Genomic DNA, 18,372 nt, shown 5'->3' with positions numbered 1-18,372 from the left:
TTCCTGTCCTGACGCGTATCTTCTGCACTCAGCCTTTTCCCTCCGACTCGGCCACGAGGAAGAACTCGGGCGGGGCGCGTGTGTCTCCTGGGCTCTGTGGGCCTAGGATGTTGCGCCCCAGCCCTGTGGAGCCTTCCCTGGCGAGCAGATGCGGAGGAATGGGCCCAGCTTTCCGGCCCCTCCTGCTGCCTGCGCCTCGAGGGGTCTGCTCCACAGGGCAATTCCAGGGCCCGACTCCAGCCCACGGGCCCTGGTGTACCGCCACCAGCTCAGGCAGCGGGTGCAGGTGGGTCCCTGGACTGTGCCCAGCCACACCCGGGCTGCACCGTCTCCTTCCTGGCCTCAGGAGGCTGCTCCCAGCCCTGCAGCGCAGCCTGGAGGTCTCAGCCACCGGGCAGGGATGCAGGCAGAGGCTTCTGTCCCCATGCTGGTGTCCACTGGCTGGCGGCCCACGCTGACTGGCCCTGAGCGTCCCTGGGTGTGGGGGAGTGGACAGCAGCTTCCCCTCTCGTCCACACACATCCCGGCCGCCTCCTCCGCGGAGCCCTCTGTGACCTCCATTTCTCAGTGTTGCTCTCTTCCACCCGGCCTCTCCTGAGCCTCACCCCGTCCCGGCTGCGTGCTGGCCGCCTCCCTTGGGGGCACCCACGCCATGGGCACTCGACAGACGCCCATCCCTTAGCCCTGCGCTTTCGCGGTGCCCGGGCCGGCCGGCTCCTCTGGCTGGCACCTGGCCAGCACGCAGCAGCACTGAGGCGAGGGAGAGCAATCAACTGAGCGCCGCAATCAGGGAGCGGCTGCGGGCCTTGGCGCCCACGCGCGCGCCTAATTGGTTCCACGCGTCTGCGGCTCCTGTCGAGAGCGGGAAAGTGGAGGGGTCAAGATCTCTTAATGCTCGTAATGGAAGGGAGGCAGAAGCCAGCGCCAGCCCCACATAAACACCTTTTAATTGCTCAGAGAAGGGTAGGCGGAGGCAGCCCGTGCTCCCAAGGCTCCTGCCCCGCAGCCCGCCATTCCGCTGCCTTCTGGAGCTCCCTGAGCTCAGCCTCGCGCGGGGGCCCTGGCACCCATCCTGTGAACGTTCACGAGGCTCTCCTGCTCTAGGCTGCGCCTCGGAGATGGGCGACACCTGTGGCCGGTCCTCCCAGGGCCAGCCTGGTTGCCTAGTGCAGATCAATGGCCGGTGCACCGGGGCTCAGCTGACCGGCCAGCTGCCGCCCCTCCTGGCCCTCCGCACGGAGGACGGCGCCCCGCCCCACCGCACCCTCCAAGGCCCCCGTGTCTGCCTGCTCGTGCGTGGGACATTTCCAGTCACCACGGTCACATCGCTCCCCCATTAGACTGGCAGTTCTCAAGTGGGGCCTCCGGGAACGTCTGGCAATGCTTGGAGACATTTTTGGTCGTTACAGCCGAGTGGCAAGCTACAGGCGTCTAGAGGGTAGAAGGCAAGGACACTGCCAGCGTCCTGCAGGACCCAGAGTGGGCCCCACGACAAGGACGTGCCCAGGCTGAGAAACCCTGCTGGAGCCAGGGCTCAGAGAGGGCCGCGAGTCAGCCGAAGCCGGCGGCAGCCCTGCCTCCTCACAAAGCCCCGGCTCCTAGCTCCCGTTCCTCGGAACACCCAGCCCAAACCCCCGTTCCTGAACAGGCCTGGCCGCACCGCCAACAATGCGTCAGTTTAATTGGGTTAAGTGGCCATTAGCGGCGAAAGCAGGACGGCTGCGCAGAGGGTTTTTAATTTCCCTCTAAATGATGCTCGCTCCCCAGAGGCCACTGGGGGTGGGAACGCTGCCCGCTGGGCGCCCAGGCCCCGCCCGAGAGCCTGCTGAGGATGCGGAGGGACGCTCACTGCGCAGGCAGGAAGGACCCCAGGGCCGGGACTCGCCCAAGGTGGCTGGGTCATCCGGAGCAAGCCCGTCTGGGAAGAACAGCGCCCCTCCCCGTCCTCAGCCCTGGCCCCCTGCAGCTGGCCAACGCCTCACGGCCACTGATGGCAGCACAGAGGAGGACAGGGTCAGGGGCTGGCTGTAGGGCCTGGAGCCAGACAGCCTGGGCCCCAGGCCTGGCTGTGCTGGGAGACCTGGGACCAGAGGCTGTGTCCTCACATGGAGAAGGGGACTGAGAGATGTGTCACCAGCGACGTGTGGTGAGGCTCAAGCAGCCTGGACTTGGAGGAAGAGGCCAGACCTTGTGGGAAGATACTTTATCTTAGGGTCAGTGTCCTGGACCCTGCACAGAATTGAGAACTGGGGCCTGGGTGGTTTTTTTTTTTTTTTTTTTTTTTCTTTCTTGGTATTGGGAATTGAACCCAGGGGCATTCTACCTCTGAGCTACACCACCAGCCCTTTTTATTTTTTATTTTGCAACTGGGGCTGGGGAGGGATTACTAAATTGCCTAGGCTGGCCTCGAACCTGCAATCCTCCTATCGCAGCTTCCCAATTACTGAGATGATGGCCGCTGCCCTGGCTGGGCCTCATGACTTTAAAAGCTCCTCAGCTGATTGCACCGTGCAGCCGGGGCTAAAAAAGCGCCGTGTGGCAGCAAAGGTCGAGCACCTGAAAAGGTCTTGGTCACTGGGGCAGCGGTGGATCGGCGTGCAGGAGCGTGGTAGGCAAGGTAGGCTTGAGCAGGGCCAGGGCCTCAAGGTTCCGGCGTCTCAGCCAGGCCTCTCCTTGACCCTGGCTTGACTGAGGCTGGGGGAAAGGGCCCCCAGGGAGCAGGCTTCTGGCACCCACACTGATGTCCTTAGGAAGCTGCTCTGGCCTGACTGCCCTGGTCTAAGGCTTCCCTCGCTCCAGAAACCAAGCCTACTAGGCCACGATGTGCTTGGCCTGGCGCCTGGGAGGGGGCTGGAACCTCCCTCCGTGGGACTACCCACCCTCACTGGATCTAGGGAGGATGGTCTCCCTCGGCCTCCCCAAGCCACACAGTAAAGGTGCCGGACAGTGCTGCGGGTGACACCGTCCACTATGGCTTTATGAATGACGGCCCCCGAGTTGTGAGACCAGAGGTACTGGCCAGGCAAGGTGTCTGCACCCCTAGTTAGTTTGAGACGGGTCTTGCTGCGCTGACCAGCTGGCCTGGAACTTCTGGGCTCAAGGGATGCTCCTGTCTCTACTTCCCAAGCAGCTGAGAGGACAGGAGCATGGCTCAGCCTCTCCTTAAATAAATTTTAATTAATTTATTTTACGGTACTGGTGATTGAACCCAGGGGCATTCTTCCTCTGAGCTACACACCCAGCCATATTTTTCATTCTTTATTTTGAGACAGGGCCTCACTAAGTCTCTCTGGAGACTCCGGAGACTCGGCTCTAACAGGGGGGACCCTGGCGCGAGGTCCCACCTCCATGGGTCCTTCAAGTTCCAGGCCAGGTCCCCTCCCTGCCTCCAAAGCTCAGGGCCCAGCGTGTTCCCCAGCCCTCGGGGTGCTGCCTCCGGCACTGCAAGGCCCCAGAAACTGCCCTGTGCGGCCTGGAGAAATGTCGGACTGTCTCTGATGAAGTGAGACAGTGAACTTCTGTCCTGGACTGCTCAGCTCCCTCTCTGCAAGCCCCAAACTAAAATGCCAGACCAGAGCCAGGGATTTAAACTGGATTCGTGGGTCGGGTCCAGGGATCTAGAAACAACGGAGTAGGGGTCCAACCCCAACGCCCCTCCCTCCATGTGCACAAAAGGCTGCAAACAAATGTGGAAACCACGAAAGGGACCAGAACTCGAGGAAAGCACGTTTAAGACCCAGGGAAGACGACAGCACTCTGAACAACACGGACGGACCGGGGAGGGGGAAGGGCGGTCCTCCCTTCCTCTGGAGACTTGGCAGGAGCATCTTGTGGGCCCGGAGCCAGGAGATTCTGTAGCAGGAAGAGGTCGATGGCCAGGAAAGAACTGGGAGGGCCAGGGCTGCAGCCTCAGTGAGCCCCTCGCGAATAACGCAGGGAGCCAAGGGCCGGCTCAGAGTTAGACAGACCCGGGTTCAAATCCGGGCTCTGGAACTTGAGACTATTACTCAGAGAACAGCCAGTCCCAAAGAACAAGTAGATGTGTGTTCTCCCTTATATGTGGAAGCCAGAGAGAGGCTCAGAAATAAGGGCAACCTCAGGTGAGCAGAGACTCCAGGGGAGTGACCAAGGGCGTCAGGGAAAGAATGCAATCGTAGAAATAATGCCAGGAGGGCATACAAAATGGCCAGCTCCAATCTCAAAGGCTCTCAAGGTGAGGGGGGCACCTGGTGGGGAGAACACGAGTTGTGTGCATGTATTTTTCTGACACTCAGGATTCCAATATGATGTAAAGGTCCGACGCACTAAAAAACCCTGGCTCCGCCACGTCCTGTCCTGACACACGGCACCTCTCACGTCGCCCTCCATGAAGTGGGGTGGTAGGGCCTCCCCTGGGGTGGCGGTGAGAGCCACTCATGGTGGGCTCAGCACATGAGGAGCGGGTGCCATTGAAAATCCTTGGTATCCAGTGCACCAGGCCATGGGCTGAGCTGCAGATGTGGAAAGGAGATGCACATCTGTCCCTGCTCACACGCAGGCCAGGTCCAGAGAGCCGGGTGCAGGCAGGGGTGGGGACCAGGGCTCTAGGCCTTTGGCTGCAACCCCACCCAAACCATCAGGATGGCTGGTTCCTCTAGGGTGAGATGGAGGGTCTGGGGAAGACTCCAGCCAGAGGCTCCTGAAGAGGATTGCAGGCGGGGCTTCCTGTGGGGAGGGCTGGACGGGTGTCACTGCCACCCCCCCACCCCCCAAACAAGGCGACCCATCCTGGAGCCCAAGAGGGGCAGGCCCCGGGTCCTGAAGGATGTCCCCTCCCTCGGATACCGGGTGGCTCCAACGCCAGCTCGGCTGGACAGCCGCACTGTACGCCAGGCAGGGCAGCAGAGTGAGGGCGCGGTGTGCAGTGCAACCGCCCACAGCCGGGCGCTGCTGCCCCTGAGGCGGGCTGGCTAGTCCAGCAGGTCCTGACACCTCGCAGAACCCCAGTGCCTTGGAGGTGACAGGTTCAACCTCTCTGACAGCAGATGGGGAGACTGAGGTCCAGAAGAGAGAGGTTGGGGGGACATTCAGAGACGGGGCTCCAACTCCGGTCTCGCGTGGCTGTGGCCTTCCCTGTGGGGCATCCAGGGCCCCTCAACACTCCCTCACCAGAGTCTGCGGCCCTCCCCGGGGCAGAGCATCCACCCCAGCAGGTCAGTGCCCACCAACAGACCAGGGCACACAGAGGAGGGAGGGGCAGGGCCACCTGCATCCTGGACGAGACTCCAGGTCCTCCCCGTCATGTGGCAACTCCAGAAAAGACTGTCCTGCCCCCGCCAGAGCTGCCACGGCCCCTGAGCGCGTACTGAGCACAGGGCCCAGGGCTGGCCGTGATGAGGGCTGGGCCACCCGCCTGGCCCTGTACCCCGACACACCAGCCTACCTTCAGGGCCTGCACCTTCCTGTCCAGCAGGCTCTCGATGTCCCCCGCCACCTTCTCCACCAACTTCTGGGGCTCGTTCTCCTGAACCTCAAACAGGTTCCGGTTGTCCTTGTAGATCTGGAAGGAAGCAGAGGCTAGGGTGAGGCTGCAGGGGTCCAGTGTTCCCACCCAGGGGCCCATGTGCTCCCTCTGCACACCCCAACTCAGTGAGCCTTCACCCCACCCGGCGTCGGCCAGTGCAGGCTCCAGCGACAGGAGGGCCACAGCTCCAAAGCGTGCTTCTGGGGTGCAGCCCAGGTTGGGCCAGTCGATGGCTGTGGATGGGCTGAAGTTGTCACGGCCTTCCCTGGGCCTCAAGGCCCCCTTCAGGGCTCTGAGCAACACTCCCTGAGAAGTTGAGGGACCAAGTAACAGAGGAGGAAGAGTAGGCTGAACAGAGCAGGAGGAGGCAGGGCACGGGGTGGGGACGGAGCCAAGAAACACACAGCCTGGCAAGAAGACGCCTCACACTGTGCGCACACACACACAACCCCACACACGAGCAGCGCACAGCCAGCCTGCACACAGCCCCAGGCACTAGCACCCCTTCTTGCTCGTGCTGCCCCAGGGCATTTGCAGAAACCGTAGCAGAAGCTCTGGGTGCCCCTCGGGGCTCCTCTGCCATTTAGGGCACAGAATGTGGGGGCGGAGACCAGGAAAGAGGGGGCTGGTGGGGAGAATGAATCCGCCTGTTCCTCCTTCTTGTGTGTGTACGTGCGCACATGGCCTGGTAAATCTGACTGCGCGTGTGCGTGTGCGTGTGCGTGTGTGTGTGTGAGAGGGGGAGACATGGCTCTACATAGCTGTCTGTGCGCATGTCCCAGCACGTTGGGCGGGGGTGGGGCCAGGTCCTCTAGACAGTCTGGGGGCTTAGATGTGAGTCTTAGGAGATTCCTGCAGCTGTTCTTTGTTTGTGTCTTGGGGTCGTGTGTGTGTGTGTGTGTGTGTGTGTGTGTGGTTGTATGCGTCAGACACCCCTGTGTGTGTCGCCAAGCCTGACCAGGTCCCTGTATCCATCCTGGTGACCTCTGGAAACCTGTGCCCCATGCCAGCTTTTACACCGCCAGAGGTCACAGGCCAGGCCGCCACCAGGCTGTACAGAGTGGAGGGACCTGGAGACAGAGGCGGGGATGAGAGAGATAAGGAGGTGGTGGGGGCAGCGATAGACAGACGGAGGGAGCGATAAGGTCGAGTGACAGCAGAGGTGCAGAGATAAGGCCGCTGTCATCTGGCAGGGGATGGGCTGTGCCCGCTGCCGCCCAGCGCCCAGCAGCCCAAGGGTTAAGGCGGCGCCAGCACAGCGGCTCAGGCACAGGCAATCCGCTCCTCCCGCCACCCCCACCCCTCCCGGCTTCTCTTTTCTTTTTGTCCTTCTCTTAGAACAAAATAATTTGTGGTGAAGTCGCTCTTTCCTGCAGAGCTGTGGCGATTAGGGGGTGAGATGCGGGGTCTGGTACATGGCTGGGGAAGACAGAGGCCCCAGGCCCTGAGTGGGCGCCAGGACAGACTGTTCCCTGGGCTCTGTGCAGGACCGAGGCTGTCAGGTAGAGACAGCGATGGAGACAGAGGGCGCCTGGGGGTCGTGGGGAAGTGCAGGGAGCCTGTGTCACCGCTGAGAAGACAGGAGAAGAGAGTCGGGGCATAGGACTGAGTGGCAAAGCCAGGGCCCCGTCTGCCCTGACCCATCCTTCCCAGGGTCTGTACCATTAGACACTAAACACTGAAAGCACCCATTTTCCCCTGCCGTGGACGCAGCCCCTGGGTGGGCAGGCCAGTGTGGAGCCCCAGCCCACTCAGCCAGCAGCGGGTGCGGCTGTCTGGCCTCCTCGGGGACTGGGGCTACCTTTCCCACACCTCAGGGCCTGTCAAGGTCATTTCCAGGATCCCAGGCAACCCTCTGCAGCCTGGCACGGTGACCAAGCGGGGCCCCAGGCCGCAGAGGGAGCAGATCTCTGGTCATCAGGGCCACACCCCAGGTCCCCAACAGGTGACACAAGGGCTTGGGAGCTGAGGCTGCCCAGAGTCACCCATGTCTGACCTCAGGGGCCAATAGGCTAAGCGAGAATGGCGCCCTCACCTCCCAGGATGGCCAAAGGACGGCACAAGCCCCCTGGAGGACCCTTTACCTCACCGCCACTATCCAGGGGCACCAGGATTCTGCACAAGCAGCAGCAGCCCCTCCCCGCCGGCATCCCTCCCTCCTGGGTCTGCTGTCAAAGACACAGCTCCCATTCCTGAGCAGAGTCAGTCCCTGGCTCCGTCCACCCCAGCCCACCCCTCCCGCCAAGTCCCTCGCCCAGCCGCTGGCTCTTGTCCCCAACACCTCAGCCTTGGCCAAAGGAGGTGATAACAGCTAGCCTGGACACCAGGACGCCACTGACAGGGCCCAGCCGGGCCAAGGCACCACAGCGGCGACAGCAGAGCTCTGGGGCCACCCTCAAAGCCAGGCCTCTGCTTCGCTTCCCTCTCCTACTTCTACCAGGCTACCACGGTGCCTGCTGCTGCCCACAGGCCGGCATCTGGGGCTTCTCTGGCCCACTGACCTGGCCTGTGCGCAGGCCTTGGGTCCCTAGCCCGTGCAGGTTTCTACTACCACACCTGTCTCCCTCCCACCCTCCCTTTCTCTGTCCCTCTGTCCCTCTCTCCCTTTCTTTCTTTCTTTCTTTCTTTCTTTCTTTCTTTCTTTCTTTCTTTCTTCTTTCTCTTTGGTCTACTGGGGATTGAACCTAGTTATACACTCACAGCCCATTTTTACATTTTGCTTTTGAAAGTCTTGCTAAGTTGCCGAGGCTGGCCTTGAACCTGTGATTCTCCAGTCTCAGCCTCCCAAGTACTGGGATCACAGGAGTGGGCCTTCATGCCCGCCTGCTCCTGCTGTGACTTCTTCCCCTCTGCCTTTTCCTGCCTACCTGAGTCCTCCCTGGAGGGAGGGAGGGAATCGGGCTGGGAGGGGCTTCTCCCTGGTGAGGCAAGGTCGGATGTGAGACGTTGGGGGTGCTCAAGCTGTCCATGAGCCCCCAGGGCGGCAATTCCTCCATGTCAGGCCCTGAGAGCCTCACCCTCTCCTGACGTCCCTGCCCCAGCGCCCCAGGGAGACCCAAGGGACAGACTGCAGATGGCCCCACCTCGGGAGATAGGTCAGCTCCACATTGATGTGGTCCAGGGGGGCGCTCCCCACCTGGGCCCAGCAGGGAGCCCAGGAAGCTTGGGCAACTCCAGAGCCGTGGTCGTGGTCGGCCTGCACACACCCTTCCCTCCTCTCTCACCTCCGTTACCCTCCGCACGTCAGATGCTGCTGAGAGAGGGCAAGGAGAGAGAGGAGGGAAGGGTGTGTGCAGGCCGACCACGACCACAGTGCAGGCCACAGGGGACAGCCCTGCTGCTGCTGCTGCTGCTGCAGAGAGCTGGCTCTGGCCACCCTGGGCCACAGGGGGACCCCACAGACCCCTGACAAATCCCACTTAGGCAAGATGCCGAGGACCGGAGCGGTAAAGTCTCCCGTGGGGTCCTAGGGCCCCACAGCCCCTGCCTGGCGCGCTCTGCCCCGCACGGCTGCTCTGCGTCCATCCCTTAACTTGAAGGTCAGGCACTGGGGAAGGGGGTGAGGAGTGAACGGGAGCTCGGCCGGCCCGCAAGGGGCTTGGGCAGACACGGGCAAGGAGTGGTCACGGGCGGGGGCCATTCTGGAGGGGCCGAGGCGGAGGCCTCGCGAGCCTGGCTCATCCGTGAACCACCCGCCCCGGGAGCCAACGCCGGAACGTTCTCCCAGCTCTGCTCTGCAGTGAAGGTGAACGGGCCCTAATCTCTGGAAAATTAAATCAAAAGGAAAATGGGACAAGAAACACTTACACAGGCTCAGCGTCGCTGCTGACTCTCTCCTCAAAGGCCCAGGCTTGCCTTGGGCTCAGCCAGCCCCCCAGCCCCACTCCAAGTCCAGGACTTGCCCTGTGTGTGTGTGTGTGTGTGTGTAGGTGTGTGTGTAGGTGTGTGTGGGGGTACTGGGGATGGAACCCAGGGACATTCTACCTCCAAGCTACACCCTCAGCTCTTTTTTTCATTCTTTGAAACAGGGTCTCACTGAATTGCAAAGGGCCCCACTAAGTAGCCGAGGCTGGCCATGAACCTGCTATCCTCCTGTCTCAGTCTCCCAAGTGCTGGGATCACAAGCCTGCGCCACCACGCCTGGCTCCCTACGTCCTCCATACCCCACCTCTCTTAGTGTCTGCTCCCTGGTGTCACAAGGGCAGCCAGGTGGGCATCTTAGCTGCCCTGTCCCTCATGCCAACAGGTCCCTAAGGTGAGGGAGGGCAGCGAGTAGGCTAGAGATGGTGGGCGGCGAGGCCTCCCTAGCACCCATGCACACGGGCACACTGAGGGGGGCAGCCTGAGAGGCCACAGGGTGTGGGCTTCGAGGGCAGGGGCACCTGTCAGGGGGCTGGGGCAGAAGCAGGCCTGCCTTGGGTGGACAGCTTGTGTGGGCTCAGGGACCCTGGGCTGGCCAGGAAGGAAGTAGGGATTAATAAGAACCGTGGCCAGCCAAGGCGGGTTCCACCCGGCCTCAGCCCTCCGTGTACCCAGCCTGCTCTCTTCACTCAGCGTGGGTATGACCGCTGATCCCCTGAAGGCGGGAAGACGGAGGCGCAGCCAGGCACCTGGGGTCCCTTTCCGACTGCAAGCACCCAGGAACAGGAACAGGCTGCACCGTGACAGGACCCGTAGGGGCGCAGGAAACCCTAACCCGTTGCTCTGGGAACTACCAGGCCCTGGATGGCGTGTGACCGCTGACGGCGGCCAGGCAGCCACGAGGGGACTGTGGTGGGGCAGGGTGAGGCCCCGAGCCCCGAGCACAGCTGGTGCTTGGGCAGGGGTACGTGCTACTCGGGCGTAGGCTGAAGCAGCAGCCGATACTCAAGCTGGTATGTGGGCTGCCCAGCGGCCGTGGTGGGTTGGTTCCGTGGTGAGTCAGCTGTCTACGGCGCCCTGTCACACCCGGGATCTGTCCACGGTGACGCTGATTGTCGCATGGTTAGTAGCTCACCTTCAGAGTGACTGGGGCTCTCCTGGGATGAATGCTCCATCTACAGGTGAAGTAACTGGGCCATTGCGATCTGGCCCAGCTGGGGACACAGGCAGGTACGCGGGCTCCTGGCCTGGCTTCCTGAGCAGGCGAGCCCTGGCCTTCCTGGGTTGTGGCCCGCTAGCAACACTAGCTCCCCGCCCACCCACCCCACATCCTTACACCCCACAGGGCCATTCTGCCCTTGCGCCATGGGCTCTGGTTAGGGTCCTCCTGAGTCTGGGGCAGGGGAGAAGGGCCCTGTGCCTTCCTGATCCCTTGGGCCCAAAGGCAGGTTCTAGCAGCTTCTACCAGGCCTTCCCTTCACAAAACTCACGGGGGCAGGAAGCCCCCCCAGCAACGCCTCCCTGTTTTTAAAGTTAAAGTTTAGTTGACTGTCATCCATTACCGCAATTAGTACATTATGTCTAATTATGCAATTAGTGTAAAAAGTGCACTTGCCGCTGAGAATGGGAAATTACGCAGCCTCGTTACGCTGTAAAATCCATGTCATAAAGAGGCCCAATCTCTTGTTTTTCAAAAGACACAAAACAATAAACCAAATCTTCCCAGCTAAGCTGGGGCCTCCTCTGCCGGGCTCTCTGCGGTGGCCCAGGCAGGCCCCTGTCCCGGATGCCCGCCTGCGCGCAGTGGCACCTGGGGGAGGCTGAGCACGTGCCCGCCCGGTGTGGCCCTGCCTTTGCTTCCCTGAGACTGGCATGCATTTCCAAACTGATCAAAACTGCCGCTCCTGGAGGGGTACGGTCTCCGCCCAGCTCCAGGGTTCGCAGTCCTGCGGGGAACCTTGGAGAAAGGTGTGTTCCCGCTCAGAGAAACTGGGGGAACTTCCTCACACTGGGGCCCCCAAACCTTAGAGCATCGGTTGGGTGGGTAGCGAGCTCCCCGTCACAGGAGAAAGCACTTCCTTCTGGGCTCCACCGCCCCACCCTCCTTACATCCCCGTGGGGCACTGCGCACTCGGGCCTCCGTCAGCGGCCACGGATCCAGAGGAGGGATCGCCACGGCCAGATACCAGCTATGGCCCTGTGCCTACGGAAGGCTCAGCCTGGGACTTCATTCCCCTGGGTTTTGGCGCCCTTGGGGCCAAGGGGATGAAGATAAGCGGGGGCAAGAAGGAAGATCAGGGGGTGAGGAAGGAGTCTAAGGGGAGGCGTCTCCCTGAAATAAAAGTGCCAACCCCAAACGGCCCAGCGCATGGGGGCCGGCCGGCGGTGGGGCACATTCCAGTGTCCCTGCCTATTCTTGTCACTTCTGTGTCCCTCAAAACCGAGTGCCACAGGCAGGGCCAAAGCCCCATGACCATCTTCAGGGTTAAGGGTGGAAGCTCCGCCAGGGGCCACTCAGGGCCTAAGACACCCCAAGCAGCATCCAGGTCCATGAAGCTGATCCAAAGTGCCCCAGCCAGGCCTGGGGCCGAGCCCTCTCCAGAGGATCACAGAGCCCTCTCCAGAGCCAAGGGCCTGCCGGCCTGTGGGGCGGTGGGCTACCTCCTGCAGCTGCTCCTGCCCCACTTGGACGAGGCGATCACAGAGCTGAGACCCCGAGACACGGAGCCTGTGGCATCCCAGGTGCTGAGGTGCCAAGAGGGCAGCTAGGGTGTGGAGGCAGGGGCGTGGGCCCCGCTGGACGGACACCTGTTGTCCAAACCCAAGATGGACAGTTGCAGGTGACAGAAAGACAGCTCCGGCCCGGCCCAGCCATGGGGATGCCGGCCACGGAGACTCTCGGGCCTCTGGCCTCACACCTGGCCTGGGGACGGCATCGGGGTAGGCGATTTGAGCCCCAAGTGAACCAAACTGCAGGCAAGATGCAGGGGCCCCTGCGTTCCTCCCTTCCCCGAGCGGGGAGCCGCCGGCTGTCGAGGCAGCTGGGAGGGAAGCTGTGCCCAGCACACCAGCTGGCACGGGGGAGTGCAAGTAAACACACCCTCACTCTCCAGCTCGCGGGAGTCGCCGGGTGGCGGCCGGCTGGTGTGGGCGCCCGTGTTTATGGGAAACAGATTGTTTGTGTCGGAGTCGGGCCCCCTTGCCACCTACCCTGGCTCCACTCTCCCTGCCGCCTCCCGCCCAGCTGGCCTGCGTTCCCTCCCCCAGGACTCCCCAGCCACAGAGGGACACGCGGCAGCGACAGGGCCCTCCACGGGGCCAAATGGAGCTCCAGGCGAAACCCACTGAGTCCCCGCAGCGACCTTGCCAGGCGGATATAGTGGCACCCCATTTTATAGCACAGAAACTAAGGTTCTGGCAGATCTGGCAGTCAGCCAGCAGGGCTGAGCTTCTCAGAGCCGTTACAAGTGCCAGGCCCTGGTACATCTCCATTCTCCTGCCCCCCCTCCCCCCCAAGACAAGGCCTGCCCTGTGCCCCTGGTTCACACCGCAAGTGGCCTGGGCCCAGCCTGGCTACGGCTGAGGGCGCTGCAAAGGCCCCCTCTGTTCTGCCAGATGGCCTGAGTGGAGATACTGGCGCTTGGTGACTGTCTTTCCGTGCGGCCTCTTATACGCTCTCCCGCTCTGAGCATCTAACTCAGGGTCTGTAAACAGGCAGGCGTAAGGCCTATGACTCTCAGAGCAGAGCAGTGGGTTGCAGGGAGGGCTCTGGGGCCAGAGTGGGGGCTCTGGTGGGCTGAGAGGTGGCCTGGGGCAGGGTGCTGGTGGCCAGGGAGCAAAGGGTGCGACCTGCTTGCTCCCTCTGCCTGCCTGACCTCCATTTTGCCCCAAGAGCTCCGTGCAACCACCCTCTCCAAGACTCCAGCGCAGCCAGAAGCCCGTCTTGCTGCGGGAGTTCCAGCCAGGCTTCCCGGGGCGGCTATGCACCCAAGTTCTGCTTGGCCGCCCTCCTCCATGACCTATGACATGGGCGCTCAGGAGGTATTCCGCAGCTGGCTGGCTTCTCATCTTACAGACGGGAAACTGAGGTACAAGGGCCAAAATCTGCCCCAAGAGGAAACTCCCCAGTTTCTTACATCCAAGACTCTCTGAAAGCCAGGAGTTTGAATCCTCGCCCTGCCCTTTACCAACTGGGTGGCGGGGCACCAACCTTCCTCCTCAAGTGTCCACACACAGCAAGGTGCTGTGCCACATGCCTGTAATCTCAGAGACCCAGGAGGTGGAGGCAGGAGGACTCCAAGTTCGAGGCCAACCTCAGTAATATAGGGAGACCCTGTTTCAAAGGGTGTGGCGGCGCATGCTTGTAATCCCAGCAGGATTACAAGGATCTCAGGATCCGAGACAGGAGGATCCCAGTTTATGGCCAGCCTCAGCTACTCAGGCCCTTTGCAACTCAGTGAGACCCTGTTTCAAAATAAAGAAGAAAAAATAGCCGTGGGGGTGCAGCTCGGAGGTAGAATGCCCCCGGGTCCCATCCCCAGTACCACAAAAATAAATAAATAAAAACATAAAAAATACAAAACAAAAAGGTCTGGGGTATAGCTCAGTGGTAGAGTGCCCCTGGTTCAATCTCTGCTACTGCAAAAAAGAAAAAGAAGAATCCACACAGCCCTGAGCTATGTCAGCCAGCTGGCCTGGGCGCTCCTCAGAGATGGAAGGTCAGATGCGGGTGCTGGCTTCCTGTGGGGCCTCTTTCCAGAGCTGCTCCCAAGCCTGAGCACTTTCCCTGCTCTCAGCCGCAGGGACCAGCTTTCAGGCCTCACAGGCTGGAAGTCTACCCTTTCCCCTGAGACCTGCAGCCCAAGATGTCACCAAATAGTAGCAGCACCAGTAACAGTCCTGCTCATGACGGGGCTGCCCAGGCCCCGGGCTGGCTGCTCTTGTGAAAGCAAGAGGTGCGGAGTGTAAAGGCTAAGATGGAGGCTGGCCGGGAGGCAGCTCCAGGCTCTTGTGTATCCAGGCCCCTGTGGGCAGGGTTGCCCGGAGCCCAGGCTCCAGGCTCCAGGCACAGGAACCTGACCTTGCGTCCAGGTCATACACACACGCTCACTGCGCTCACACCGGCAACGGGGTAGCTGCTTGCAGGTCCTCCTTGTACCGGGCACCCGGGCTCACAGGAGAGCTCCGTGTGTCTACTGTCTTTAGACACGTGGTATCCCTGAGCCTGGAGAAGGCTCTTGGGTCTCCATCCATAATCAGATGGTGGCCGGAAGCCACGTGAGATGTTTAGGCAGTAGAACTTTGCTGGCCCCACTGGCTGGGGCTACCTGAGGGTCCTGGCCCTCAGTCCTCCTGCTGAGCACATCATGGAGAGGCTCCTAGCAATGTGGGGGGCCAGTGGAGGTAGGACGCCCCCGGATTCAATCCTCAGTACCGAAAAAAAAAAAAAGACAGTGGACACGAGAGCCAGGCAGGTGTGAGGGGCACCCCACGCCCGGCCGCCATGCCCACCTCCTCTGTGGGCACCTCCAGGCTCCCTCTCACTCCTTCACCTAGTTTTCTTTTCTCTTTTCTCCTACTCCCAGTTTATAGGCTACTCTCGAAGTTTATGTATCCTTCTAAGTGCCCTTAAATCTTCCGCGGAACAAGTCAGCAGCCTAAATAAATATACATCAGGAACAAGATGCGGGCACTCTTGCACACACCAAAGACACGCCCGGGACAGGTACACGTCAGGGGCATGCACGCACACGCACACACACAGGACCCGCGCTCTTGTCACTCATAGCCTGTCCCGAGCCCTCACAGCAAAGCTCCCACTTTGGACCTGAAAAATCCAGGGTGGTCACCACCCAGAGGCCCCAGAGCCGGGCCAGTGAGCTCTGGACGCAGTCCTGGGTGGGTGCGCCTGTGCAGGCCCTGGCCCCTCTCTGCACCTCGGTCTTCCCTTATTTTGCTGTGGGGGAGAGAGGCAATCCCGAGGCCCTGCAGCTCAGGGCTGCATCTCCACGCATGTAAGAACCCGTAAGCGTTTATCTTGCCTGCGCCTCAGCGCCGTGTTTGCCGTGCAAACGCGCTGTGCAAACAGTGGCGGGCTGAGCCAGAGCGGCGCGGCCATGAACTCCAACTCCTGAGTGCGTGAGCTGCGCTGGGGGAGAAGACGCGGTGCCTAGGCCCCGCTCCCTGCGCTCAGCTTCAGGGGAGGCTGGATGGGGTCACTATAGGAACAGCTGCCGGTCCTGGAGGGGCTGAAGCAAACCTCCACCCTGCCATTCAGTGCATGAAACGCTCACATGCTGCTGTCCCCGCTTCACGGAGGAGGGCACTGAGGCTCGGAGAGTAACTGGCCCAGCGGGCTTTGTGGACTCACCCTGTGCACGAGCACAGACCCTGTTCCAGGGCCCGCCCCATCTCCCAGCAACTGGCCCCTGGCAACTGGGATCCTGTGAGCCTCCTGGGGCCCCACCTGCCGCTATCTTCTTCTGGGGAAGCCACTCTGCTCTGTCAGCCACTCCAGGGCTGTGAAAGCCGGGGTGTTTTGGGGGGTGGTCTCCAGGGCCGCTAGGTGAACTCGCTCAGGGAGCCGGCCCCTTTAAGAAACACCTCATTCATCTGCTGGGCTGTCTCCTCAAATCTACTTGTGGTGATGTTCAACTGTCCCTTGGTGTGGTGGCTCCGTCCACAGGGCTCGCTGGACCCTGGGGGTTCATTTCCTCAACCTCTCTGCCCAGGGGGCTTGTGGGGAAGGAGAGAAGGGCAGAGCTGAGCTGCGGGGCCAAGGGCTCGGGTCAGTAGCAGCACTGAGAGGCTTGGGATGTCTGCTGCTGGGGCTCCGCGCCTGGGTCCCCTCCCCCCACTTCCCCATGCCAGTCTTCACGGCGATGGTGCCCTGGGCTCCCCTGTCCTCTGTTCTGCAGCCTTCGGCAGGAGGGAGGGAGGGAGGCCCGCGCCTCTAGCCTGTCAAGGACTCCCCGAGCAAGGAGGCGGCGAGGGCACTGCCGCCAGGAGGACAGGAGCGGAACAAATGCCCCAGTTATGTAAGGTGGCCTTGTGTCCTCCTTAGCGGAGAACTGGGCAGCTGCGTTCCTCCTCAGCCCGTGCCGGGCCTGCTGGGAGACTCCACACAGGGGCCTACTCAAAGGCCCCCAAGTAGGGTCTGTGGGCCCAGGTCTCCAGGGGTGCTGGGAAGGCTCTCAGGCTGGCCCCCGTGGGCCACTCTCTTGGGGCTGGCAGGGCAAGAGGCCTGGGTCAGTCCTGCGCAGTCGCTGCTCCCTGAGTGTTTCTGAGACCCCGGCCTCCTTGTTCACTTGACCAGAACTCCACACCCGGCCACTGTAGAACCCCAGGAACTTCGAGCTCCTCCAAAGTCGTATTACTGCTCTGCCATACCCCGGCCGGAGCACGGCTCGGGGCGGCTCTTCTCAGTGCCCCACAGGGGCCCACGTGGGAAGCCTCCTTCCTGGAGTTCAGGACTCAGAACCAGGCTAAGGGCCAGGCCACTGTGGCCTTGACGGGGCCCCCGAACTCTCCTAGTTACCTCCCCCACATCCCAGGGTCCCTGGGGAGCACCAAAAGTGCACCAGGCCGAGGCCTCCAGGTGTTGGTCATGGCCCTGACTCGGCTCCGCCCCAGCATCTCTGAGGCCCCTCTGCCAGCTCGGCCGGTGTGCTAGGCTCTGAGGACTGTCCTGCAAAGCAGGCTGGGAAAACCCCTTCCATAGGGCACAAGCTTTGAGAAGCCGCCAAGCCTCAGCAAAGCTCTGGCTCTCTGGCGCTGAGTTCACAGTGCCGGCAGGTTCAGGGTTGCTAAACTGCAGACTTATCTCCTCCACAAATCCAGACGGTGCAGGAGCCGGAGTGCGTGGCTGAGCGTATCTGCAGATGTGTGTCGGAAGGCACACCGCGTGTGTGGGACACAGCAGTATGTGTGTACACAAATGGTCACTGGTGAGCACGTGGGAAGGGTAGGTGTTCTAATGAGTGACAGGTGTAAGTGCACGTGGGTCCACGTCCGCATACATCCTGGTGCACACGTGCCAGGTCTACTGCACACAGAAGGAAGCCCTGGACAAAGAGGGTGGTACGTCCTCCCCTGCACGGCTCTCATCCCATATCCCTCCACTCAAGCCCAGTACACCGTCGGTGTCGGGGGCCTTTGTGGGCGTGTGCACAGGCCTGGGGGACCCCCAGCAGACCCAACCCCTGCTCCTGTGCCCACTATCCTAGAGGGAAAAGACCCCTGCACTGATCCCATCCAGACCCAGGCCAAACACAGAGCCACCAAGGACACCGGCTGTGATGGTCTCAGCGTACACAGCCCCTGTGTGGGCCCAGCGACAAGGGGCCGGCAGGCAACGCTCCTTTCCTCCTGCCGTACTCCCCAGACAACGGCTTATGGGACCAGTGTAGAGACAAAGACTCCCCCTCCCATGGTGGCTGAGAAGGTCACCTTCCTCCTGATACCACGAATAAGGCCCAGGTGCCCCAAAGCAGGGTCTTCCTGCGCCGGTGTGGCGCCATCAGCAGTCACTTAAGGGCGAGCATCCCTTAACTCCAAAGGCAGGCCTGTTGGAGCCAAGCCTCACCTGCCTCACCGAGGACCTCAGCCTTGGGGCAAGATGGTGCCCCGCAGCCTGGAGAGCCAAGCCTGGAGCTCAGTGCACAGCGAGCCCAGATGATGCCGTTGGAGGCAGGCAGGAAGAGGGCAGCAGGAAGCGGGTCCATATGCTGCTCATGCCCAGCTAATGGGCTGACAAATTAGCAGGTCTCCCCTCTAAGAAGTGACGAATGAGCCACGGCCCAGGAGAGCTGGGGACGGCCGGCTCCCCGCAGCCCTCCCGGGCCCAGCCCCGCCTGGCCGCTCGCTCGGGGGTGCCCAGCCCTGCAAAGGCCCCTCAGGGATGGGGTTGGGCAACGGGCAGGGGCACACAGAGCGTAGGCAAGGCGGACCCGGCCTCGGAGAACGTCAGGCAAGCCCAGCCAGGAAGGACCCGTCTCTGGGCTGCCATC

At 61.8% G+C, this 18,372-nt stretch overlaps 1 protein-coding gene across 1 annotated transcript in view; it reads right to left on the bottom strand.

Moving 5' to 3' along the window:
* CACNA2D2 (calcium voltage-gated channel auxiliary subunit alpha2delta 2) overlaps nt 1-18,372 on the bottom strand; it is a gene marked incomplete at its 3' end in the record, with an annotated part of 126,383 nt that overhangs the window by 59,462 nt on the left and 48,549 nt on the right. Inside the window, exon 3 of the mRNA XM_080696633.1 lies at nt 5,423-5,539. Within this exon, the coding sequence (XP_080552759.1) occupies nt 5,423-5,539 (117 nt within the window). The remainder of the gene's footprint in view (nt 1-5,422; nt 5,540-18,372) is intronic.

Source organism: Muscardinus avellanarius (assembly GCF_963383645.1).
Source record: "Muscardinus avellanarius genome assembly, chromosome: 5".
Classification (NCBI taxonomy): Eukaryota; Metazoa; Chordata; class Mammalia; order Rodentia; family Gliridae; genus Muscardinus; species Muscardinus avellanarius.
Note: the sequence above shows the minus strand (reverse complement) of the source record. Positions and strands in the feature narration are given on the sequence as shown.